The sequence below is a fragment of the Mus musculus genome, chromosome 8 (assembly GCF_000001635.26).
Source record: "Mus musculus strain C57BL/6J chromosome 8, GRCm38.p6 C57BL/6J".
NCBI lineage: Eukaryota > Metazoa > Chordata > Mammalia > Rodentia > Muridae > Mus > Mus musculus.
This window is the reverse complement of record NC_000074.6, coordinates 67,938,599-67,964,490: the sequence shown is the minus strand read 5'-3', so window position 1 is coordinate 67,964,490 and position 25,892 is coordinate 67,938,599. Positions and strand designations below refer to the sequence as shown.

The following is a 25,892-nucleotide window of genomic DNA, read 5'->3' as shown; positions in this document are numbered from 1 at the left end:
TTATAAGTGTGTGTTACAGGGTTGGGTGGAAGGAAAATAGTAAATGAATAAGTCATTATTATTGAGAACCTAGAATGAATACTTATTATTCCACACTAGACTCTGATGTCGTGTTTCCATTCTGTTCCATTCTTAGGTGATCATGGAGGAAGCACTTTACTCCCACCGACTGTCACAAATGAATTTCCAGAATATGGGACCATGGAAGAAGGAGGGGAAGGCCTCAGAGCCTCTCTAGACTTTGATGCAAAGTCTCCACCATGCCGCTTGCCTGGGCAGCAGGCAGTCCACCTTCTTGCGGGACAAGACTCTATACTTAACAGTGTTACAGAAGGACCAAACGACGCCCCACAGTGTCACCCTCAGGAACAAAGTTTACAACCCATCGACTCTTTAATTTCTGCTCTGAAAGCTACGGAAGCCAGAATAGCTTCAGGAACATTTCAAGCTACAAAGGTACTGGACAAAGATGCTAACTTTTCAGTTTACCAGGTGGATAAAGAACTGAGTACTGCCAGTCATAAGCCACAGAGAGCCCATAGAACATTTCCTGTTGGCCCAGGAAAATCACCAGATATACCTCTTTCAGCGGAAGTACCAACGGAGGAAAACTTGTCTTTGCACATCCAGGAGGATCTGTCTGCACTCTTACCTGAAGAAGCTCAAGCACATCGGTCCCAGATAACTAATTACAGGAGGCAGGGGCCTCTCCGTGTGCCAGAGTCAGCATGTCCTGTGTCCTCAAGCTCAGCAGGGAGCCATAACCCTGTGGACAGAGTTGGTGCTTTAAGAGAGCAGAGGTCTGACCTTGGAAGAGAGCACCCTAGAGGCTATGATCGGGGAGGCTCCATGGGGCGCCAAGGCCGGATCAAACATGTAGAATTTCAAGGAGTAGAGATACTGTGGACAGGAGAGGAGGCTGAGAGCCGACATCCACCAGAAAGGACAGCCTCGCCTGTGAGCAAGGAGTTTGCCAAACGGCCAAGTCATTCTAGCCCAGCTTGTGGTGTGTGTAGCACCTCCACTCATTTAACTGGGGATGTTTGGGATGAAACTTGCAAAGCCCCTTCCGAAAGGCCGGGCACAAGCGCAGGCACACTGTCCCCTATGCCTCTCGGTGAGAGTGGAGAGGATGACGTCTTTCTGAGAGAAAGCAAAGAACACCTTGAGGAGAACTTTGCTATACAGGGAGACAAAGAAAGGTAAGCTCTAGAGTTGTCCTGTAATTTGTGATGCCTGGAACATGCTATAGGAAATCACTGCCTGTGCTTAATGGGGGAACGCACCACACTGCTCCATAGTCTTACCTTAGCAGTCAGTTTGCTTTACAAGATCGACTCCATTTACCTGGAATTAACCCTGATGGTCAAAAACATTAAATGAAAAATTCAAGAAATAAATAATTCCCGTTTTATGTGACTTTCTGTTGTTACAGTTGTTCCATTTGTTATGATTATTAACTCTTACTATGGCTAAGATGCAGTAACTATATCATAGGTATGCATGTATAGGAATGACATATTTAGGAATTATTATAGTCTTTGATTTCATATCAATGGCAATTTATCCCTATGTATATATGGGAGGGTTGCAGTATTTATTGTTCTTATTGCCATAGAATGGAAGAGAAATTACTATAATCTAGGCTATTCTTAGATTATACGTTTCAAAGACAGAAAAGTGATCATGTAATGAAGTTGTCTGTTAGCCAAGGATCAAGGGAGGAAAGCTGAAGAGACTGTGAACACTCATCCATACAAATGCATTTTTGACATGAAAGAGTAAAACTATAATGACATCTATGCAGTCATTGCAGCTCATCCGGCCTTCCTCTGAGTGCACACAATAGTTCTAGTACAGCATGCATCCAGCCTGTAGTGTAGCCTGCTTCCCTGTATGGACATAGAGGTTTGGGCCATGTAGTTCTCTATGGTTCAGAGGGCATCTCAGAAGGTCAGAGGTAGATTAGACTCCAACTCGTTTGTTCTGTGATAGTCACAAATGGATCTTTTCTTTCAAATAGCAAATGTGTTTCAAATGTGTTCTGATGTATGGCCTGGATAAGTAAACTTAGCATTTCCTGATATTTTCTGGCCTTCCTCAACATTTCTATCTACTATTCTACCTTAGAGCCTGGAAGACACAGCTATCTATCTTCAGTCTCTTTGATCATGTCTGGTCATTGTTTCTGACAAATTCTTTGTTGTATCCTTCACTACTAAACCATGAATGTTAGTGTTCTGTCATTCCTCAATGTCCATGTTATGGTTTATCATCAGTGGTTCACAACCTGATAAACTTAAGATGAGGTTCCTTTTGGGTCACTATTAAGATCACAAAATCTCTAGACTTCTATTAAAAGCAGCCTTGATATATGTCACGTGGCTCTGTCTTTGTATCACTCTGAAATGTACTCTTGCACTGTTAGTAGATCAGTAATTCATTGCTCCCATTTCCCCCTCCTTCCCCCCTTTCCCCTAGAAATTCTTTCAAGTTCCCTATTGTATTTCTGACCCTGTTAGATGCTGGACATGAAAGAATGGGCAACACACGTGAGATCCCTGGTCTGTGAACTTTGTGGTGCTAAATATACAAAGTGACCACATAAACACTATATAGATCCTGAATAGGCAAAGAACAGCAGTCTAATGGGAAGGTAAACTTGCCTGGAAAGGAAGAGGCTTGGACAGTATGTTTCTGTAAACTTATCTAAGTTGTCTGAATGTCCATTTCAGTATTTGAAGCCCTTGCTGGATATTAATTCTTCATATAATTGTGAGCTGAACACGGACAGCAACAGTAGGCATGCTAATGTGCACAGGGGCAAGGATGGAAGGGTGCAAGAGACCCTAACCCTACCCACAGGAAAATAGGCAGCTAAGGAATGCTGAAGTCCAGAGAAGCAGTCCTCTCTGGGGAAGAAAGAGGACACTAGTTGTTAGCTTTTTACAAGTTCCTAGGTGCTCCCCAGCTGTGAACGTGAAGTCTTTGCAATTCTACTTTACATCAGCAGAGGGCAGCCTCTGGATTCTGACAGGGTCCTTCCCGGAGCGTCTGGTCTTAAGTTAGAAAGTATTAATAGCCAGTAAAGTTCAGTACATTTTTACTGATTGTTTGCTGTATCACGTTTACGTGATATTTATATGATCCTCTTACATTTAATGATGATGGTATATGATCTGAGTATGGCTGATTAAAAAGAAAATTTAGTATTTTATTTACATATACACTATAAAAGATATAGGAAACTAGTTTGAAACTTTATTAAATTTCTGCAGATTATTGACATGTGTATTAGGAATATTTTAGCCTGGGTTTGGGGACTTAGATTAGTAGTTAAGAGCCCTTGCTGTTCTTGAGAGGACCTGGATTCAATTCCCAATTTTCACATAGAGGTTCACAATCACCCATAATTCCAGTTTCAGGGGATCTGATGCTTTCTTCTACTTCTGCGGGCTTCAGGAGTGCATGTGTAACATCCATCCATCCAGGCAAAACACTCCTGCACGTACAATCACCTAAAGGGAATACTTGAACCTAAGTAGGTTTCCTATCTTTCTTCCCATATATGTTAAAAAGCCATAAGATGAGAGAATATAACAGTGACACATATACAACACTATCTTTTTTGTATGGTTGGTTGAAGGCAGGAAATTGAAAAGAAAAAAAATGTTTTAATGTTGAAAAATTTTGCTTTCCCTAATTTTTCAGGATTCTCGATCAAGAGGAGCACCTTAGGGGAGATGATGATATTCTTGGGCCTGGATATACGGAGGACTCCACTGATGTGTACAGCAGCCAATTCGAAACTATTTTGGACAACACTTCCCTATACTACAGTGCAGAGTCATTAGAGACACTGTATTCGGAACCGGATAGCTATTTTAGCTTTGAAATGCCGCTTACTCCAATGATACAGCAGCGCATTAAAGAAGGCGGTCAGTTCTTGGAGAGGACCTCTGTGGGAGGACAGCATGATGTGCTGAGTGTGTCAGCAGATGGTGGGATAGTGATGGGCTATTCTGCAGGGATCACCAACGGATTGCACGATTCTGCCAACTCTGTCTACACCAGAGGCCCTCAAGAGATTGCCTTCTGGGGAAGGTAGCAGTGCCATTCTCATTAATTTCACAGTGGTATTTTTTTTTTTTTTTTGTGGTATTCTCTCTTTGGGAAATCTAAGTGTAGGGTATGTTTTAAATGAATTTGGCCAGTTTCTGTGAATGAAAGCAGAAGATGTCAGTAAACGAAGGCTTGGGATTCAAGAGAACAGCAACTGTACTCTAGTGGCTTGTTGGACTGGCAAGCGCTGGGCATGTCTTGGGTTACTCTATGTGTCTAGATACTGAGCATATAGTTGTAATGAGTAGTTGTTTACTCTGATGCTGTGGGCTCTAGAGAGAGCCTTTAGCTTTGCATTGGCAAGGTGTTTTCTCTCTGTTTTACCATTGACATCCATCTTGAGATTAAATGACAGCTTAGGTAGGGTACGTATTCCACAGCTCTCATCTGGCTACACTGTGTCTCTACTAAGGCTCTCTGTCATTGCATCTGCTCTTGCCTGTCTCCTTACTTCATCTGCCTGCCATTTAGCATCTCTGTCAGCAGGAAGGGACTGATAAACCGTGTAAGTTTTATGAATTTAGTTTTGAAATGTGTTTTCTATATATATCTGGAGATGGTGGTGGAGGGAAGGTTAAATGAGGATACAGTATTTTGAAGGTAGATGAAAAATGTCACTGTTTTTTTTTTCTTTAAAATTATGTTAACATTAAAGGTTTTCAGTAATGCTGTCTCTTCTAACAGCCCGTCCTGTGTTGGAATTTCCTGGAAACAGCATAGTTTTATGGTCCTTTGGAGGTCCATAATTGAGAACCAAAACATCTCAATACTGTAGATGCTTCCCTGTGAACAGGTAGTGATAGATAACTTGGTTCACAGTGAGACGATGAAAGATCATACAAGGTCTCAGAGAAAACAGTTTTGGTCTGATATATTTATTTATTCACTCTGAAACCTGGTTTAATTTTATTTTCAAAATGGGGATAATGATGCTCTATGTACTGTATAGCCATGAGAATTAAAGGGTTAATGTAGCTGAAAGCACCTAGCAGGGTCTGCCTGCCAAGTCCATGTTAGATATTCTGTATCGTGAAGAGGGGTGCCTAAGGGGGGCACCCATGAGAGAAGGCTGTATCCAGGGATGTGTTGCTGAGAGAAGACAATCCCAAGAAAGGGAGGTTCTTGAGAGCAAGCATTTCTAGAAAAGGAGTGTGGCCATGAGCTGAGTGTTCCTGAAGTGTCCCTGGCTGGATTGTTCTGGAGAAAGTGTCTGTCTTTCAATAGGGAATACCATTTTAGTCTGTTTTATTATAATTTCTTGTGACTGCAAATTTTGGTAAAAAGCTGTAGAATATGTATGTAAAAGAATCCAGTGTGCTTCTAACCCAACTTTCTGGGGCATATAGAAGTTGTTTATGTTGTATACAAAATCAGGTTAAGAGTTAAGGTGGTTTGGGCTGTGACATTTTCCCTCAGAAGTCACAGGAGAGGTATGTCAGTGAAGGTGAGAATCTAGAGACAGTAGGCAGCCTAGAACATACTAGATGGAAAACTTTACTCCTTTGTACTTCTGTGCCTAGACATTGAAGAAGTAATCAATCACCTGGCAGTATTGGCTCTGTCTTAGTTAGGGTTAGTATTTCTGTGATGAAACAACATGGCTAAAAGCAACTTAGAGAAGAAAGAAAGAGTGTATTTCACTTATAATTCCAAGCAACAGCTCATTATCAAAAGCAAGGGCAGGAAATCAAGCAGGGCAGGAATCTACAGGTAGGGGCTGATGTAGAGGCCATGGATGGGTGCTGCTTACTGGCTTGTTTAACATGGTTTGCTCAGCCTGCTTTCTTACAGAACCCAGGACCGCTGCCCAGGGATAACACTACCCACATTGAGCGAGGCCTTCCCCTATCAGTAACTAAGAAAATGCCTTACAGCCAGATCTTACAAAGGCATCGTCTCAGTTGAAGTTTCCTCCTTTCAGATAACTCTAGCTTGTATTAGGTTGATATAAAATTAGTCAGCAGAGACCTCAAACCTTAGTATGGACAGAGCTAAATTACAACACTCGAGTAACTCCTAGTGTTTTAGCATGTCAGATTAGATAGTGGTTCCTGTTGGACTTTCTTGAAGTAAGATTTCAGTTGTGTCACCTGACTAAGGCAAGAAAGTTCGAATCCCAGTGTAGAAAAGAATTATCTTAGAGGATGGTCCTCTGCAAGACTCCAGACAGGGCGATTCCTTCCTTCCCATGCATACTGCCAGTGGTTAGGACAGACCAGTTTGATGGGGAACACTTTTTAGTGTTCTTTGAGTTGGCTCAAGGTAACAGGTGGCCATAAGTAGACAAAGCTTTACAACTTGAAAGGGACCTTGTATAACTTTTTTTTTTATAAATGCCGCCGCCACCACCGCCATCACCACACCACCACCACCACCACCAACCACCACTACCACCACCACCACTATCACCACCACCATCACCAACCACCACCACAACAACAACAAAATCAGTGTCCTAGTTTGGCTGGTAGAATTACCCAAAGGCATGTGACTTGGTAGTGACAGATCCTATACCTGACTTCAAGTTGCTTAACCCTTAGACAAGTGTTTTCACTGTCCTGCACATCTAGGTATTTTATATACCTAGTATTTATATAGAATGATTATTTCTCTTTTGTTTTTATTTCTTTCTACAGATGTCTGAATTTATCTATTTTCAAGAACTTAGTTCCAAATGCTGAATTGGCTGCTACTGTTTTTGTTGCTGTTAGTGGTGTGTGTGTGTGTGTGTGTGTGTGTGTGTGTGTGTGTGTGTGTGTGTGTGAGAGAGGGTAATTGTTTGGGAGTAGTCTCTTGTAGTAAAAATTCCTTTCCTCTTTCAGTTTTTGAATTAGTTTTAGTAGCTACTTTCTTATATACGTCAACGAAGAAAATTCCCTTGATCTCTCATATTCAATATTTAGTTAGGAAGGATCATTGAGTACTTATTATACTGCGTGTATTTTAAAGTATTATATAGAGACAACAAAGTCTGCTGAGATCCTGGATCCCATTTGAACAGGAATAGTTAAATTCTTCCAGGATGCTCTGACTGCTGAGCGTGAAGCTGCCAGTCGGTTGGTCAGCAGGAAATAGCTCACCTAGCCCTGCTATGTAATGCAATATTTTAATGAAGGGGCAAAGAACAGCATCCCCTCCCTTAGTGGTCCAGGTTGGGAGCCTCAGGCCCCCAGGGTTCAGCAGGCTATGTGAAGTCCAGTCACATGGCTCCAGAATTAGAAAGGATAATTAGAGACTTACAGTCACACACGTCCCCATGGGTTCCTTTGTGTCTGGGTGTTTCTCTCTCGCAGGCCTATCAGGAGATGACCACAACTCTGACCAGTAAGTGCTGTCTGACCTGAAGACTGCAAGCCACACGTGTTGTCCTTGTCACCAGGAACCATGGTGAATAATGTCCATTTCTGCTGAACTGGGTCTGGACAGAGGTGAAGTGAGACAGCAAATACAGGAGTACGTCAGCAGCTTCTTCCCTGGCTCTCTCAGCTATAAGAGACTGCTCTCAAATATGTTTCGTTGTGTGAAAAATCTGTTTTATACTTCAGTTTCTTAGATTTTTCTCTCAGGGTAGGAGTTCCGTAGAAGAGGTGAATTGCATCTGTGTGCAGCTGATATGCCTGAGGGAAGTGCTTCTCTGTTCAGTCCCCTGAAGTTGATATTTGTGGTTTTCTGCTTTCCTCTTGCCCTTCCTCCTCCTTCCTCTCAAAGGGAATGCTGTGCTCTTTCTTCTTCAGCCTTTTTCTTTCCTTAGTGCTTTCTGCTTGGGAAGATGTAGCTTGAAAGAGCAGTGATAAAGAAATTGGCTAAAGTATAACCTAAGGAAATGTTCTAGCACCCCAGTCTAAAAGCAGAAAGGCATTTGCATATGTATAGTTATTAAAGGAAGAGAATAACATCATGTGCTGTTTGCTAGCTGGTGAGTGAAAAATCTCGGCTTTACTAAGTGTCCCTAGAGGCTTGTGGGACTCTGAACTGTTCTTCTGTCACTCGGGGCAGGGCTCACTGCTGCCTCCTGGTTTAGTAGTGGCTGGATGTGGCTCCAGGAATCTCTTAAGTTTTTTATGGTCTGAATATTTTTTCTCCAGGAAAGGGAGTTCCCATTCTCTCCACAAATTTCTAAAGTGGTTTTAGTAGTGAAGTTATGTACTTTTTCGGTTTTTTTTTTGTTTTTGTTGTTTGTTTGTTTTCCCATTTGAAAGTTCTTGCTCAGTTGTTTGTTTTATTTTGTTATTGCATTTGTGGAGAGGGCGCTCCTGTAGAATTCACAGTGAAACCTAATTTTGAATGTTACTTTAGTTATTTAGTAGGGGTGTAGTTGTGAAAAGACAGAATCTCTCCCAAAGAGAAAATAAAATTAATAGTAACTATTATAATTGAAGAAGTAACAAATGAGATGAAGCAAAAACAAACAAAAACAAATCAAAAAAGGACAATCGGGTTGCTAAGAGTGTCAGAGGCTTAGTAAAGGGTAGGAGAATGAGATAGCTGCTGATAAGAGAGAGGGAAAGTCAGCTAGCCACTCCTCAACACCTAGCTGTCAGACAGACTCCCAGCCCTGAGCTTTCAGAGGCTTCCTGGAACATGGCTTTCCTATACAAAGCACTGTGCGGTAGGGGGTTGCAGAAGGGGGCATAAACATGGGGATAAAGAGCAGCTTCATCTTGGACAGCTTGATTGATTTGTGGAAATCCGTCTTTTATTTGGTGAAGTAGAAATATCCCTACCAACTAATTTAATTTTGGTGTATGAATTTGCAGAGTGTGAGGTTTAATCTGTTCATGGTTTACACAGAGGTCTGAGTAATTCTTCGAAGTATAATAGGAAAATAGATAAGAAAAATCTTGGGAAAGAAAAAAGTACAAGGAAGATTGGGTCAGTGTTTCAATATGGGGCAGTTGGGGTTGGGTCAAGGTAACTTTAGACTTCAAACACAGATCTAACTCACTGAACCCCAAAACTGTCACAGGAGTTGCATACAGAATCCAGGTTTGTAGGAGTCACCTGGCAAGTTCAGCATTTGTGAAATAGTGTGGTCAGTCATTTACTGGAAGGTTGATGGACTGTGGAATTGAAGGTCATTGCAGAGACCCCGGGATCACCCTCTTACTGATATACACTTTCCAATGGGAGGGTGGTGAGGACAGTTATACATGGAAGAACCCGGGTGTCCATTGTGGACCCTACTAATTTTTTTGTACAAAATATAATTTACACAGGCTTTCCAAATTTTGGTGTGATGATTGGCGAGGTGGTCTTTTAACAAATACAACTTCAAATGATAAAGGTGTGGAGCTAAGAAGCTATGGCAAGGGGGGTTGTGGCCTTAAATAAAGAACTCGAATGGCTAACATTTCCCTTTGTTGAAATGCTGCTAACAATCTTTTATATACACACCAATACAATTTTTTGTTGTTGTTGTTGTTTTGTGGTAGAGATTTTTAATTTAACCTGATCTGATATACCTTACAGTTCTCATCCAGTATTAATTAGCTTCCCAAACAAAATGCATAGAGCCAGGCCTGGCAATACTTGTCCGGATCTCAGCAGGCAAGAGAATTGGGAGTTTAAGACCAGCCTCAATTATATAGTAAGTTCAAGGCTCACCCTCAAAACCACTAACGCAATTTTAAGAAATGGAAAATTGAGAATGCATCTGTACCTTTCCAGAAAAAAGAGGAATGTGTGAGTTCTTGCTTTATACAGATTCTATCAGGGATTTCTGTATGTGTCTGTATGCTTGGCAGATTTAGAGAAAGTCACTTTAGTGTTTGCTTCCTTCAGCTAGAAATAGTCTCTTTACAATGGTCTTCGATTGATCCGCAAAGAGCACATCTATCCATCCATTAGTGCTGACACAGAGACACGGTGAACTAAGGAACAGCAGTAGCCGATGCTTTAAACAATGCTAAGCCGTCTCCCCCACACAGTAGCAATGGTTTAAGACATTCACAGGATGCTTGGAATCTGACTAAGATGTCTACGCCTGCTTTTAGCTGAAGGGTAGCACAGCAGCAGCGTTGTAGGCTATCCCTTCAAAGACTGAAGAAGAGATTTATGTTTCCTTGGTTTAAAGACGCTTCCGAGGACTCACCAGATCCTTACAGATTAGCTTTGTCATCTCCGGATATGACATAAGCATCTTTATACTGACGAAGAGACCCCTCTGAGACAGAGATGCTTAAAAAGACAGAATAGGAGCTCTTCTCTTTCAGGTGGGATGAAGACTTCATATATTTTAGAGTCTTCCATGAACTAAACACTCTTTCCTCTTCCTCTTCCTTTTCCTCAGGATTTCCTGGGCCCTGAGGGAAGGGGTTTGATATAGACAGCCAGCTTAGGGCTGAGTGTTCCAAGGCCTCTCATTCTGTCTGGCTGTGTGTCTCTATTTTTTTCCCATCTGCTACAAAAAGATGCTTCTCTGATGATGTCTGAGCAAGTCACTATCAGTACAATATTTAACTGTCAGAGGAAGTGATAACATTCTTTCAGCAGAGGTTCATTAATGCCCTATCTATAAAACTAGATGTTCCACACTAATGCTTGCTTGTGGGAAGGGAAAAGATACAGGCTTCTTTGAAGAAATAGTTCTCTGGGGCCTGGGGAGCTGACTCAGTTGGCAGAAGTACTTGCTGTGCAAAGCTGGCAATCTGAATTTGATCCGTGGAACCTATGCAAAGATGGGAAGAGAGAACCCACTCTAAAAACTGTCCTTTATATATGAGTCATATCCCGTGTGTTCCCATACACATCACACACACAATAACAACAATACCATTTGTGCGCACGCATGCACGCACGTGTACACACACACACATTGAAGTTTGGACCCATTGGGCCATAGAGCATGTTTGAGCTGTACAGTTTTAGAATTACAGTTCTCAAAACTGAGGACATGTTAGAAATAGGTGCATCTCTCTCAGTTTCTGGTTCTCCAGGACTGTCTTCCTTCCGGGGTGGGGGTGGGGGAGCACATGGACAGCTTGCCAGGTGATTGTGATGTGAAGCCTAGGTTGTGAAGTCCCCTGCCACTCCTAGTATGGTCATCAGACTAGCAGCATAGGCATCAGTTTAGGGTGATCCATACCTCACCCTGGATTACTTAGTTACATTTCAGTGGGCCTTGTAAGCACTTTGAAGTTTAAGAACTACTGGGACCTGATGAGAGGCAGAGTTCAAAGCTGAGTAGCATGAAATCCTTGAAGGTCTATTACAGTAATGTGCTCGTGGTGGGTAGGATCTTCCCTACAGAGCTGAGAAAAAGTGAGCGTATGAGTATACACATGATTTCTTGTACGTCTGATAGAGTACAAATGGTGCTAATCTTCTCCCTAGAAATACAGGGAATGCCTTTTTTTTTTTTTTTTTTTTTTAATCTGGGAAAGTGGAATGCTACAGCTTGGCTCTTAACTGTCCTCCAGAGCTTGGTTGCTAGCCTGTGATGCTATTGGGGTATGGGTGGACCTTTGAGATCTGGGCCTCGTTGGAGAAAGTGACGTCATGAGAGGGAGGGCATGCCCTTGATAGGAGTGATAGGACTCAAGTCCTCCTTCATTCAGCCTTCATGAGGTAAACAGTTTTGTTTGGTTTCATACACACCCATATATCATCATGGGTTTGCCTTGCTACAGGTATAAAGCAATGGGACTGAAACCTGTGAAATTGTCATTCCAAATAGATCTTTTCTGTTTTCAAATTGTCTCAGGCATTTTTCCCCCACAGCAGTGGAAAGCTGACTAACATGTTTAGTGGTGAAGCCTGTGCATTCTTAAGTTCACAGTTTATTCCTATTTTTTGTTTGAGATACTCATATGAGTTGACAATTTACTAAAATGTTGTGAGCCCTCAAAATTTTTTTTGATCAATAATAATAGTGTTTGAATTATCTCTATAACATCTTCAAGGTCATTCTATATGAATGGACTATGGTTAGATGGGCTTAGTATATTATGTATGTGTAATGATAGTTTTAAGAGCCCAAGATTTCTTGGAAATGTAAGGAGTTATAATAGCTTTCTTATTGTCTTTAAATATTCTATTTATTAGCCTCAGCTCAACACAAATAGTGTGACTTTTTTTTTTGGCCAAGATTAATATTATAGTCTTTAGGATAGAGAGGAGAAGAGTATTGAATGAAATAATTGTGAAACAAATCTTAGAAGTATATTTCACTTGACAATCACCTACGTATTTTAGGGTTTTAATAATATTATACTTCAGTATAGGTCCATCTCACTTACTAGGCTATAAACTTCTCAGATCTTATTTTGAAGCCTCAGAGAAATCTCTGATACAATGGTGGGGGATGCATTGGACACTCATCTTATTGCCTGAACAACTTAAGGAACAACTGTTCTCAGCTGCTTCCGGGATAATTGGAGTGCTGGGCCTGGGGAGCCAGGCTGAGGCCCCAGGCCAGGGTAGCTGCAATGTTGTGTCACAGACACTCTTCTGGAAGTGTTGCCTTTTGAGGTAGGCCTTAGAGGATATGTGGAACTGGTTGTTGGGCTGTGAGACAGGGAGGGAACAATAGAAGGGCTAAGAGGGGACAGATAGACAAAAACCAGACAGGCAGGCAGGCAGATAAAGACATAGAGACTTGGATAGAATCAGCAGCAGGTGCTTGGACTTTAGCAACTGGGAGTCAGGAATGAATCTTATTTTCTATTCATCTCCATCCTGAACAGGTACTGTTTCTCTTTAAAGTGTAGGTATCACACAGCCTAGTCCAAGTCCAAGTGCAGAAAATAATAAGCCTGTGGTTTCATCATTCACTTTGGGAAAGAAAACATCACATCTGGATTAGAGACTCAGGACCACCTTTCACCCCTTTCCGTCCCTGGGGCAGGCTGACTGGAGTGTTGATGTTTATCATTCCTCTCAGACTGTGTCCATGGACTTTAGAGAGTGTCTTTTCACACGTTTAGACTGCATATAGATGTTGTCTCTTTGTTTCCTGTGGTATCACCGTCCCCGCCCACCCAACATCTAAAATACATTTATTTACTTTAAAGCCCTACCTTATAGGTTAATTGCTATAAAAGTCATTATATGAATGCATTTTAATTATGTTTCCATTTTCTTATAGTTGTATTATTATCTCTAAGAACATGGCAATACATACTTATTTTGTATAATAGCTTCCTGTGTAAATATGGGAATTTTTCTCTAGGCTTAGGTACATATTTCGGAATAAAAATTTATGGAAAGTGTAATTAGTTTTTGGTGAACTTATACTCTTGGATATACATACTCCATTTTCTTTGAGCATATGCAGTGTTTCTGTGTTTCTGTTTATAAGCTAACTCTTAGTTCCCACTTCTCTTACAAAATAGCCCAGGTCAGGGGAAAATTGGCAAAGAAAACATTGCAGTTAATTGATTCCCCTCTCCCTTTAGGAGCTCTGGTAGAGACTCTGGTATCCATTAGTTGAGTCTGGAGACTGGGTCTGGATCAGATTTCTCAATTACTCCTGTCCCTGTTCTCCCCTCAGATGCTTTTGTGGCAGTTGTTGCCCTTGTCTGACAGCTGTGAATGCGGCCTGTCCACTTTTGGCTGACCATAGTGGAATTTGAACAAAAGGACAATAAATATTTTCACAGGGCAATTACAGAAAAGAACAGAAACCAAGTCAGAATGAAAATAGAAAAACACCAGCCACTGCAGTAGGTATCAAACATGCCTTTAACTAGTTGTCAAATAAAGGAACTAAGTTTGTTTTGTAGGCTAGTTCAGTCAGAATAAGTGAGCTATTAGGAATTGTGTCTTTTTAACACAGTACTTTAAAAACCTCGGGGCTGTTATAAAAGACTGTGTTCAAGCAACTTATTTTAGAATGGTGTTGAAGGAACACTTCCCCTCCTTAAACGGCAACTACCCCAATTCTGCTGAGGAATCTGCTGTCTCTCCCGGTTACCAGCTCTGCTCTGGCTTTTAAACAGTTAAGTGGGAGGTTTATGAGGTCATGTGTGACTTCACTGGGTCTGGACTTTTGAAGTAGGTCTGTTGGAGGGAAGCTGCTTGGTTAGAAGGAAGGCTGGGAAGAGGGGCAGGACTCCTTCCACTTCTTTCAAGTTCTTATCCCACAGGCAGCCCCCAAGGGGATACAGTGGCATTCTGAGAGAATGTCACTGTCCAGTCAGTGTGTAGCGGTGTGTATTCACACAGAAGCAGCGTTAGAAGTGCATTAAAAGAGCCCGTACGGACGATGAAAGTTTGCTGAGCAGATGGAGCAGGGGAGTTCTCTTCGTATTCCTGACAGCCTCATGGGGCAGGCTGTTTGCTGACAGAGGTAACAGGAATTTGGGTTGAGTGTGTTTGTCTGATCCCTGGTCTGAGGCAGTCTGGATTATGTACAAATGTAGTCATAGAAAATTCCTTGGGTTTGAAAATGCTTAATTTCAAATATAAACCATTATAGGACAATCTTGGGGAAAAACTTAAAATGCTTTTCTATCTTATTAGTAAGGCTGACAGAAATGAGGAGGGTACTCACTGCATGGAGGTGTTGGGGCACATGAAGACTTTCCCTGGTGGAGCCACGTTGCTGTCTGAGGCGATTATCCATAGCGTGGTGCTCTTAGACTCTGAATTCATCTTTGGAAACTCTGAACTTCTAGCAGGCAGAAGGCCGCCACTTTGAGCATGGTCATTTAGTGGTCCATTCTGTTTCACAAGGATCCCATTCTTTGTGTCATTCCTCCCCCCAAAATGTTGGCTTTGTAGTTAATATGGAAAAATGATCCATCTTAGAATTTAGGGTTAGGTTTGCTTCTTCAAAGGTTATCCAGTTATCTAAGGAAAAAGTCTATTTCAGCTCTGGTTATCTCTGGAAAGGTGTCTATCTGCTATCATGCTCAACAGACACAAACATAAGGGACCACAGCAACACTGAAGAATTAAATAGGGCATGAGTGGGTGTGACCCATTGATAACCCCACCCACCCATCCTCAGATACTTAGATTAGTAGTAGACTCACTGACCCACCAAAACTGAGAGTACCAGCCTGGAATTCTCAGGGGAATTAATTGATTACATAACTTGCTCACTGATGTGTATGTATTGGTCAAGTTGCCAATTCTTGACTTGATCACAGATTTATTTATTTATTTTTTAGTTCCTATTCATAGTACTTTTCAGTGCCATTTGTTTTATTGGCCAATCAGTATAAAATTCTGACTGCCTATACCTGGATATTTTACTTTCTTCAAAGTACAGAGAGAATTCATGGCATAGAAAATGCACTAAACATGTTTGTTGGCGGCATAGTGCAGTGCTTAGAGGTCACAGGCCCATAGCTTTACATTTTTCCTCTAGTTCATAAGGTTTGACTTCTCATAAGTTCCTTAACTGCACGCCGGAAGTGCAATTTCTCCATATGTTAAGTTAGGGATGCAAATGTTAACTGTCCTGAGGGATAGCTATTGTAAAGGCTAACTGAAGTGCAGCATGTGAAAGCATTTACATCGTTTGTCTGCACTAGGGAAAGCTCAATACATGTTAACTTGGGCTGTTCTCTTTGTTTAAGTTGTGCTTCCTTCCGTCAGATACTCAAGAGGACTTGGTTAGGGAACACTGGTAAAGCGTAGAGACGCTCACGTTGTGAACATTCATGGAGCTTTGTGGTCAGGTGTCAGGCAGCATGTCTATTTCTCATCCTCTAGTCGGTCATTGCCCTGATGCAGCCTCCCACGCACACGGGTGAGCAGAGGAGGAGTGCGGATAAGCAAGTGTAGCCTCGTCAGTACTTTTGAGAACGTTTCTGGTTTCGGGCCTGTGACGTCACTCCAGTTTTAGCATCTTAGACTGTTGGGACCAGGACAATCTGTATGTGATACACAAGAGGTGCTAGATAGAAAGGACGCTGTTGGGAACAGGACTATCTGTATGTGATACACAAGAGGTGCTAGGTAGAAAGGACTGCTGAAATTCAGGCACTGTTCCCGTGTACTCTCCCTCGGTGAGGTGCCTCTCTGGGCAGTGGTGGCTGTTTTTATAGGCTTATCTGTAGCTCCAGCTTTGCCCTTTTGATCTTTTTACTATGAGCCTGGCAGCTTGCAGCAGTATGAACTATGCATCCCTTCTTATTTCCTGATCTGTTATTGTGGATGATATCTTTTTCATCATTGAGATTAAGCAAAATGTGTGGAAATGACTAGCACAGAGTAAGTACCAAATGTATTTTTACTTTCCCCCAAAATGCTCTATTTCTGCTGTTACAGTCAAGGGGAGTTTAATTATCATTTCCAAATAAGACTTTTTATGCTGTAGTGCATTGTAAAGGTCTTATGTCTAGACTGTGGTTCTAAAACTTTTGATTAAAATACTTTCCTTGAGCTGAGCATGGGGTGTATACCTGTAATCTCAGACGTGGGAATTACAGGCGGGGGAATCAGCCACTCTTGGCTACATAACAGTTTTGAATCAGCCTTGGACGGCTGAGACCCTGGGTCTATAATGGCGACGGTAGTAATTGTCTTGTGTTACTAGTTTATGACAATAATGTCAGCCGTTCTTTTTATCTTCATAATAGTTCAGTGTGGGTTATTATCCTTACAAATGTTAAACTAGATTTTAATCCAGTTTTCAAAATTATTATGGCAAAAATGCAGCGCCAATGGTAAGCATGGAATAGAAATCCTTGCTTGTTCCGCGGCAGGAGCCTCCATCGACAGCACCCAGGGTCTTCCTTGGAAGGCAGTCTACGAGGTTTTGGGGGGATTTTAGTCAAAACTACCTTTCTGGTGTAAAAGTACAAATGTGGTCTGGAAAGTTCTGCCAGGTTTGCTCGTCTCTGTACAATTAAGTCCCTCCTTCTGGTTCCACAGGGTTTGGAATGTTTGGGAGTGTCCTTGAAGGGAAGCTGCCCGCACAGCTGGGTCTTGTCACCCAGAGCCCAATGGACTTGACAGGTCCAGCTCTGCCCATACTGCTGCAGGTCATCCGAGCAGCCCTGAGTTCTTGGAGGATAGTCAAGGGTTCAAAACGCCCTGGAAAACCTCTGTCTTGAAGCTTTATATTCCAGTAAGGGTTTTAGTCATTGCTCTGCTGGTCTGAGGGTGGGGTTCAGGCAGCCCTTTGGTCTGCTGTTGTGTTTGGCTTAGAGTCACCAGCACTGGGTGGGGAGAATGTAGGAATTGTTAAACTGAACATGGAATTGCAGGACTGTGTTCAGCTTCCAGCCTTACTGTTTACCATCTGTGGCCCTGGCCAGGATGGCTCTGCTCTAAGCTTCTTCACTTGTAGAGTGGAATGACCGTGAAATAGAATAATGCATATGAAAGTGCCAGACAGTGCAGACTAAACACTCAAGATTTAGAGAAGGGGAGAAAGTGTGCCTTAACTAGCTGGTGTCCTTAGACTCAGTCTCATGTCCTGTCTGTACATGAATGCCAGTGACTGCTTTGAACTTGTGTTCAGAAGGGAGGGAATTCCTGTGTAGTTTCTGTACTCAGACTGATATAAGCTACCTTTTTGTTTAGGTCCTGATTTACATAGCAGAAGCTATGAGAACATTGCTTGGCCCCGTTCTGGTACTGATTATCAAAACCGGAAGTTACTCTCAGTTCTCAATCTTCCAAAGCAGAGAGTATGGACTAAAGACCTTTTTGTGTGCAGAGAATATAGTGACTGTCTTCCTACTTGTACCTTTCTTCTGCTTTGCTATACCATAATTGCAGTTGATCTTAGCCAAAAGGCCAAGAAGCGATTGCTATGCCATAATTTTAGAGGACAAAATCTGATTCCTAGTTTAGAAAAATTGCTTTGAAGATGGCCTAGTCGGCCATCACTGGGAAGAGAGGCCCCTTGGTATTGCAAACTTTATATGCCTCAATATGGGGGAATGACAGGGCCAAGAAGCGGGAGTGGGTGGGTAAGGGAGCAGGGCAGAGGGAGGGTATAGGGAACTTTCGGGATAGCATTTGAAATGTATATAAAGAAAATAATTTAAAAAAAAAGAAAAACTGCTTCAAAACTTTATTAAATCTTTGGTATTTTGGGGAGGGGAATTTTTATATAGTATATTTGATCATATTCTTTCCCCAACTTCTCTCCAGCCCACTGTTAGCTCTCTACCCTCTAATTTCTTGTCTTTTTTTGAATTTTAATTTTTTAAAAGCACTCATTGGCTCCCGTTCATGTCATCAATATATTTCTAGGGGTGAGCACATCCACTAGAGCATGGTGGGCATACCAAGAGCCACACCCTTATAGATAACTGAGTCTTCGTCACCCAGAAGCCATCACTTGTCTATGGCCGTGAGTCAAACTCAGGTCATCAGGCTTTATTTACCCTTTGCGACATCCTATAGGCTCATGAGAGGAAGAGTTAACTGAGCAATGAGTTAATGACAGGTTGATATTGTCCTGCATTTTCTGACAGTTTGACCTTGGGAAGCTAGTGTGTTTCATATCATGACTTTGAACTTGACCCGAACTGACTTTACTATAAGGATTATATAGTTGAGCAATTTCTAAAGATTAACAGTGAAAGAATCGCCAAGAGCCCATACAAAGCAGCACCAAAGATTGTCAGCCTGCACATCATATGCAGCAGTGAATTCCTTGGGGCTCAGTTGTCTAAGGATACGTTTAGTGGCCATTCTTGAGTCTCCTCAGGTGGTGAGTAATGTGAGTGTTTCAACCTGATCTTACAAAAGTAACTTTTTTGGGGGGTGGGGTGGGGAGAGAAAACAAATTTTAGTAGCAAAGTACTGAATATGTTGTGGAATATAAAGTGAACATAATTAGGCTACTTCCAAAGCTATCTGACACGAGAGAGGACAGGCATGATTAGTTTGAGGCCTGGTCTCAGGAGTTGCAGGAATGAGCCCAGCTGCATGTTTCTTGACTGCAGTGTAGACTTGGCTACCTCGCAGTGGGAAGCAGCCATGAACTAAGTCAGCAGATTCTGCCTGCACCATCCTGGGTTCCCTCAGGATATCTCAGGACTGCATAACTCTAGAAAGAGACTAAAAGATCCATCTGCAGGAGCTAGATTGTAGGCCAAGTGTAGCCTTCCCAGATTGTGTTATCAGAGTCCACCCAAGGTTAGTTAGCGTAGAATCAATTTCTGTCTTACATTGGATCCAGTTTTAGGAAAATATCTGAAGTCCGATATAACTATACATAAACTTGAATACAATCTGAATTGATATAGTCATATCAGCATATTATATATATATATATTTTTAAAGATTTATTTATTTATTATATGTAAGTACACTGTAGCTGTCTTCAGACACTCCAGAAGAGGGAGTCAGATCTTGTTACGGATGGTTGTGAGCCACCATGTGGTTGCTGGGATTTGAACTCCGGACCTTCGGAAGAGCAGTCGGGTGCTCTTACCCACTGAGCCATCTCACCAGCCCCCCAGCATATTATATTTTTGATTCTCTGATGCCTTCACCTAAAAGTGTTCTACTCTGGCTATTTATATTAGCTCTTGGTGTTTGGATGGCAGGAGTGCTACACCACGGCACCTTCGTAACTCTGTCTTTTCTGTATTCAGAATTGTTCAGGATGCCATAGGTTCCTTTTCTTTGATAAAACTTAGTAACAGCTGATGAACAGGACTGTGGGTTGCTCAGATCTTATGTTTTTGCCCATATAAGGCCACTGTGACTCTGAAGAACCCAAAGATTGTCTCCAGACTCAGCATTAGCATCCTGGTCATGGTGTAATTCTTCCATGATTCCTAGCTATGCAGGGTATAAATACTGTAGATCCCACATTTAGGAAAAACATTTTCTCTCTTTATACCTGAAAACATACCATGGGACTAGCACATGGAAGCAGTGGATTTTCTTGTACTTCACTGTAGTTCTAGGGTTTAGGGCATGCCACCCACTTCTCTAATAAATGAGATAGTGAAGCTAGAATTTTCCAGAGTCAGACAGTAGCTTGTGATTCCTTCCTTCCCTAGTAATGCCATCACAGAGGAGAGGCAGTGACGGAAAGAGGTGGGATTAGTTGGGCTTTTCTGCTGCCTATGCCCTGGACTACTTGCTGCCTGACCCTAACTGCCCTTGGTGGGTTGGAGGTGGGAGGTTGGGGGGGGGGGGCAGAGTCAACAACACAGACTGGGCACAAACTCAACTGAGCACTGCTGCAAGCTCCTTTAGTACCCACCACCCATGCCCCATTGGTCCCAAGAAAGCGTCTCTTCTAAACAGCACTTCCTGATTGGCTGGCATTGTCTGCACCAGCGATCCTTGGTCTCTCAGGCAGTCCTCAATTAGGTCCTCCTACAGGAGTTGCTTTTGCAGCTGCGTGGCCCAGGTGTTTACATAGAGGTGGCTCCGATGTTCCTGCTACACTTTTCTATGTCTCCTGTGCAGCTCATAACCTCAGCGAGGTGGAGACTGTCTTTTAATTTTTTGAGAGCCCTAAATTCAGATTTCTACAAAATTCTTTAACATTGATTATTCTAATTTTGGCATTTATTTACCAATCTGTCAGCAGTTTGGAGCTCTCTGCTTGGAATAGAGTTGCCCATAAACAGTTGTTCCCAACCCAACTTTCCTGCCTGGGCAGTGTTGCTTTTGAACTATTTGTGCTTTTATGTGGAAGATGGTTCTTTTGTGGGAGACTCATCCCGTGTGTGTGTGTGTGTGTGTGTGTGTGTGTGTGTGTGTGTGTGTGTGTGTGTGAGTGTTTATTGTCCCTTTTTTGTGTGATTTTTTTTTCTATTCAGCAGAATCCTCAAGGACACTCAGTGTTATAGGGCCTGTATTAACATGACTGCAGGTCTTCAGGGTTAGGACCTGCTTGTACTTTGAGAGAGACTCAACACTTCTCCATGGAATTGTTTGCTTTTTGTCTTCTTGATAATGGCAGAACCCGTCAAAACATTCCTATTGTTTATTGAGCTTATTTCCTGGATTTGAAGTGATTTGACTGCCTCCCTCCCCCAATCCTTTTACTAGTTTACAGGGAAATTTTGGAGTTGACTAATTGTCTTATTTAAACTATATCTTGTTTCCATTGGAGGATGTGTCTCTATCTAGCCCTGTCAGTATTTTCCCTTAGCCTCATGCCAGTGACTTAGGTGAATTTGAGCAACAGTAGTGAAGGTTTTTATAAGCGCACTTGGTTATCTGTTTGTTCTAATAGTCAACAGGACATCAAAAACCTAGTGTTTCACATGTGCTAGAATGTGCTCTTACACTGAGCTATGTCCCAACAGGATTTACCTTACATATGTTTATTCTCTTCAAAAACAACAGTTCCTGGATATTTTCCTGTCAGATTTTTATATTATGTGGGCAGTTGATTCATTTGAGTTTCTTAGTTCTTAGTCATGAAACTCGGAATCTTTCCTTGTGGGCAAACCTAGGAGAGCAGAAGGTGAAAGGGTACCACTGGCTCCCTTCTGCACGAGTGAGTGACACAATTAACAGGTTGTTGACATAGTGTTTCTAGGGACCCCCTCAGGGTAAAAACCTTTTGTTGTACCCCTGGGTGTGATAACTGAGAAGAATGCTGCTGCCATGCCCATGTCAACAAATCTGGAAGGGCAGCAGGACAGGGCAGTGGCAGGCACTGCTGTGAAGTCTGAGAATGCCCTCTGCTCTGGACGAGTGCAGGCCTTCATCAGTGCTACTGTTCACTGCTGCTGTCACTGTCCCCACTCTTAGGGTATAGTAGCTCTGAAATCTCTGCTGTAGGCTCAGTCAGAGTGGTACTGATAAAGCAGGCACTTGAAATGTTGTAGTGTACAGTCGTCATATTTTTGCCTCATGATCTTTCTTCCTTTAGAATATACTTACCCTTAAAGTAAAACTTTATACAAATTAGATTTTAGAAAATGTTGGCCAGATTTTGAACTCATGGAAGTACATTCCAAGATTTGAGTGCAAAGCTGTTTCCCACATTACAGAATGAACTGGTCATTGTAACCAGCTTTGTATGGAACAGTTGTTCCAGATCCTAGTGCTGTGACCAAGTTCTTTTCTTTATACCCCTCTGTTCATTAGCTTATCCTAGAATTAGACTGTCCACTTTCTCCTGATTAAAGTCTTCTGGGGAAAGACTCTGATGCTCATGTGACTAGTTTTCCTTCTAAGTTATTGCCTATGTACTTCAGATCTTCCTGATGGGCTTATTTTCCCTCCTATTTAAGGAAGAATAGAGGTATGGTTATTTGGCAACAAACCCAGTATTTTCATTTTCTACTTCACCACAATAAAAACATGTCACTGGTTTAACACCAGGATTTAAAAAACACCTTCAGCTTTAATTCAGGATTTTGGGCTTCTTCTCCTTCTCCTTCTCCTTCTTTCTCCTCCTCCTCCTCCTCCTCTTCCTCCTCCTTTTCCCATTTAAAATTTTTTTATTTCTTTTCTCTGGCCCATCAGCAAAATAAAAAGATATCACTGGTTCATTTTCCACTTCATAACGTTTTCAGTAGAAGTGATTTAATCTCAGTGTGGTTTCAGCACAAGGTTACAAAAATAAGACCTGCGTATATGTCATATAGGAGGAGGATAATTAGTTAAAATAAATATATTTTACATTGTTTACATGTAAAGATTTTAAAGAGAGAAAGTGTTAGGCACTCCCCTCCTAAAGGAATCATTGAGCAGTTCTCATGACTACAGAAGTTTATGCTTAAATAGAAGATATTTGTGGCACTTCAAATCATTAGTTACTATTGAGGGAGTGAGAATAGTAAAGAGTTGAACTTACAGACGATTTTACTTTGCTTAGAGTTCTCAGGGCACCCAAAGGACAAGGGTAACTTCTTTTTTCTCTTTCTGTGTATCATCACATTAGAAGATGTGGCTTTCCCTGTGGTAAAATAAGTCATTTAAACAGTTATGGATAATTTTATATGAGCTAAAGGGTATTAAAGCTTTGACCATTAAATGAATCTCATAAAGCTAATGTCTGCACACATTTCTCTTTTTTATTAGATATTTTCTTTATTTACATTTCAAGTGATATCCCCTTTTTTGGTTTCCCCTCCAAAATCCCCTACTGCACACATTTCTTATAGGACCAAACTCTATGCAAGGAGCAAAATCTTGTATAATAGAGTTTAGGTCTTGGGTTTTCTTTTCCATTTTTTTTTAATGTACCTTCCAACATAGTCCAATGTGACTATTTCTTTAAAATATTGCCTTGAGTAAAAGTCCCTCTGGTTCTTTGTAAAATAGTTGTAGTAATAACTCCTCCTTGGAGCAGTTAAGAGGGCAAGTTTAGATAGTGTTTACAGGTGCTTCATGCAGTACCTGGAGATAGTGTGTGCACAGTTAGTGTTAGCACCAGCCATCACTTGTATGTTCCTGTATGCTGCCACACTCTTCATCTTATCTCTTAGAACCACAGGACTCAGATTAGTGACAAGGGGCAGAGCAGCCTTCTCACTTATATTTGTTTCTCTGGTATATTTTATGCCTTTTGGGTGTTTTGATCAGTGGTGCCAAGTGAGGCCTGAAAGAATATCTTAAAGTACTATGAGAAGAGGTGAAAGCAATACAGGAGAGAGTATCTAAGGATAGAGTTTTCTTAACACCTTTTATGTTACCGTATTACATGAAAGTGGGTGTAGGGGTAAAATGGCTTATGGTTTTAGACACGATGTTGTGATTCTTTGTGCTGAGTTAGGTCTCTACAGAGCAGCGGATTGTCCTACTGAGCTGCTGCGAACCCTCATGATGACTTGATTAATAGTTATAACAGAGGCATAATCTTGATGTACCAAGATGGAAGCTGAATATTTCCTTGTGAAAGTTAGAATAATAGGAAATTCTATAAGTCTGCACAAAAGTCCACTGGAGGAAGGCACCTGCAGCTTAACCTCTCATGAGACATTAATAGTTCGTGAACTCATGCTTTGATCACTAATTAACAGTATTTGTCTGAAAGGTACAATTTCACCAAGTTGTCCATACTGGCAGTAAACTCAGGGTTAATATATTCTTTCTGGTGTCCATATAGCTGGGTTATGGCTTGAGCCACCACACCTGGCTCCTCTTTCCCCAATACCCATTTATATGGTATCCCAAAGTGCTCTTCTTGGCCAAATGTTGGAAAATTGAATTTCTTTTTTGAGCTAGAATCTTGATGTGTAGGTCAGGATTCTACTTGCCTCAATCTCTCCTCACTTCTGGGACCACAGGGATGTTTGACCACACCTTGGTAAAGCTGTATAGTTCGAAAAGACATTAGGTTTATGAGAGAGAGAGAGAGAGAGAGAGAGAGAGAGAGAGAGAGAGAGAGAGAGAGAGAGAGAGAGAGAGAGGAGAGGAGAGAGAGAGGGGAGAGAGAGAGAGACTGACTGAGTGTGTATATGTACTTTGGAAGTTAGAGGACAGCATGTGGGAGTCAGTTCTCTCTTTCCACTATGTGAGATCCAGAATGCTCTGAGAGAGGGCCACTTTTTTTCCCATTTAAGTCTCTGATGATAGCATATTTATGCCAAACTACTGTCTCTGTTTCCTAGTACTCTCCATACCAAAGAAGGGCTATAAAGGGGCATATAAACTTTGGACATATATATTCTTGGGCTGTCTTGGGTCCCGAGGATTCTGAGAATGATGCTGCAAAACAAGCTTGTGGGTTTGTCCAAGCTGCTGATTTTTTTTTTTTTAACCTTTGCTTACCGATACCTGGTATTCTGGTCCTCTCGAAGTATTAGTGAAAATGGAGGGTGGTGAAGTCTTAGGACTTTTGTCTTGGAAGCAGCAAAGGGGCCTTTCCACTACCCTGCTGCTGTGACCAGTAGACTGAGCTTCACAGGCAGATTTCCCTCCCTTACAGTTGAATTAGTCTGGAGTATTCTTTTTAGAAACAGTTTTCAATTAACCAAAGAAAAGGGATTGGGGACTCTTCTTAGTTCATGCATCTAATTCATTTATTATCCTCATACACTCTGGCAGTCAGGATTTTCTCTCCAAGGTCTCCTTGATATAGGAGACATTTCCTACCTCTCTTTCTGAATCATCCTGAGACACCTCATTGTGATTAGCAAGGAAGGATGGTCTGTCAAAAGCCTCTGAATTATTTTATCACATTAGGAGTCACCCAAGCACAACTGATTGGAAGTAGCTGTGTGTGATTCAGAAGAGTCCCCAAAAAGCTCACCCCCACACTTGCAGTTTTCCTCTTACCCACTTCACGATGCCTGTTCTTCCTGTCTACATTGCCACAAAGCATCTGAAGCCCTTGCCTCACCACATGCGCCTGAGCTGTGGGGTTTAAAATTCTGTGTGTGTGTGTGTGTGTGTGTGTGTGTGTGTGTGTATTTGTAAGTGTTTACATAACAGACAACCTTTGAGGTGAGGAAGAACTCCCAGTCCTACCATATGGTCAGAAGCTTTGTCTGAAGCTTGAGTAGTGGTCTTGCTGAGCTCGACTTTGTGGCCTCATCCCTTCTCTCACAATGCTGCTATTTGTCCTCATCAGGAGTACATGGCTTATCTTCTATTCATGGTCATGCCGTTCTGAGCATTGGTGAATATAGTATACATAGTAACAAGCTGTCTCAAGTACACTAGTCTGCTTTCTCAAGACAGCCAACTAGTGTGGGTCCTACCTCATTGCCTTAAGCATGAGTTGTTTCTGTTGGCCATGGGTTTGCTAGGCTGTTCTGATTGTAAATTCTATTTTTAATGCAACAGAAATCATGTTTTTTTTTTGCTTTGCTTTATATTCTTAATTCATTTTTATTGAATATTTTCAGATATCACATAATATTCTGATCAACTTAGTTGATAATAGATTATAATAGAATTTTAGAGATAAGTGGGATATTCATATTCATCTC

General features: G+C 41.7%; 1 protein-coding gene and 1 long non-coding RNA gene across 27 annotated transcripts in view; one reads left to right on the top strand and one right to left on the bottom strand.

The window, feature by feature from the left end:
* The window catches only part of Gm15991, an 81,305-nt gene extending 63,501 nt beyond the window's left edge, over positions 1-17,804 (bottom strand). For 5 of the 6 annotated variants that reach the window (XR_003947558.1, XR_870477.3, XR_001778566.2 and 2 more), the window contains exon 1: positions 7,363-11,017. This is a non-coding gene — a long non-coding RNA (predicted gene 15991). Of the gene's footprint in view, positions 1-7,362; positions 11,018-14,614 lie in introns of those variants that run through there. The other variant, XR_003947557.1, reaches the window with a different exon arrangement.
* Psd3 (pleckstrin and Sec7 domain containing 3) overlaps positions 1-25,892 on the top strand; it is a 522,982-nt gene that overhangs the window by 247,573 nt on the left and 249,517 nt on the right. For all 21 annotated transcript variants that reach the window (XR_003947255.1, XR_003947256.1, XR_003947257.1 and 18 more), the window contains 2 exons: positions 137-1,202; positions 3,712-4,104. Coding sequence is in view for 18 of the 21 variants with exons in the window: in NM_177698.4 (NP_808366.2) it covers positions 137-1,202; positions 3,712-4,104 (1,459 nt within the window). In the remaining 3 variants the exon portion in view is untranslated. The remainder of the gene's footprint in view (positions 1-136; positions 1,203-3,711; positions 4,105-25,892) is intronic.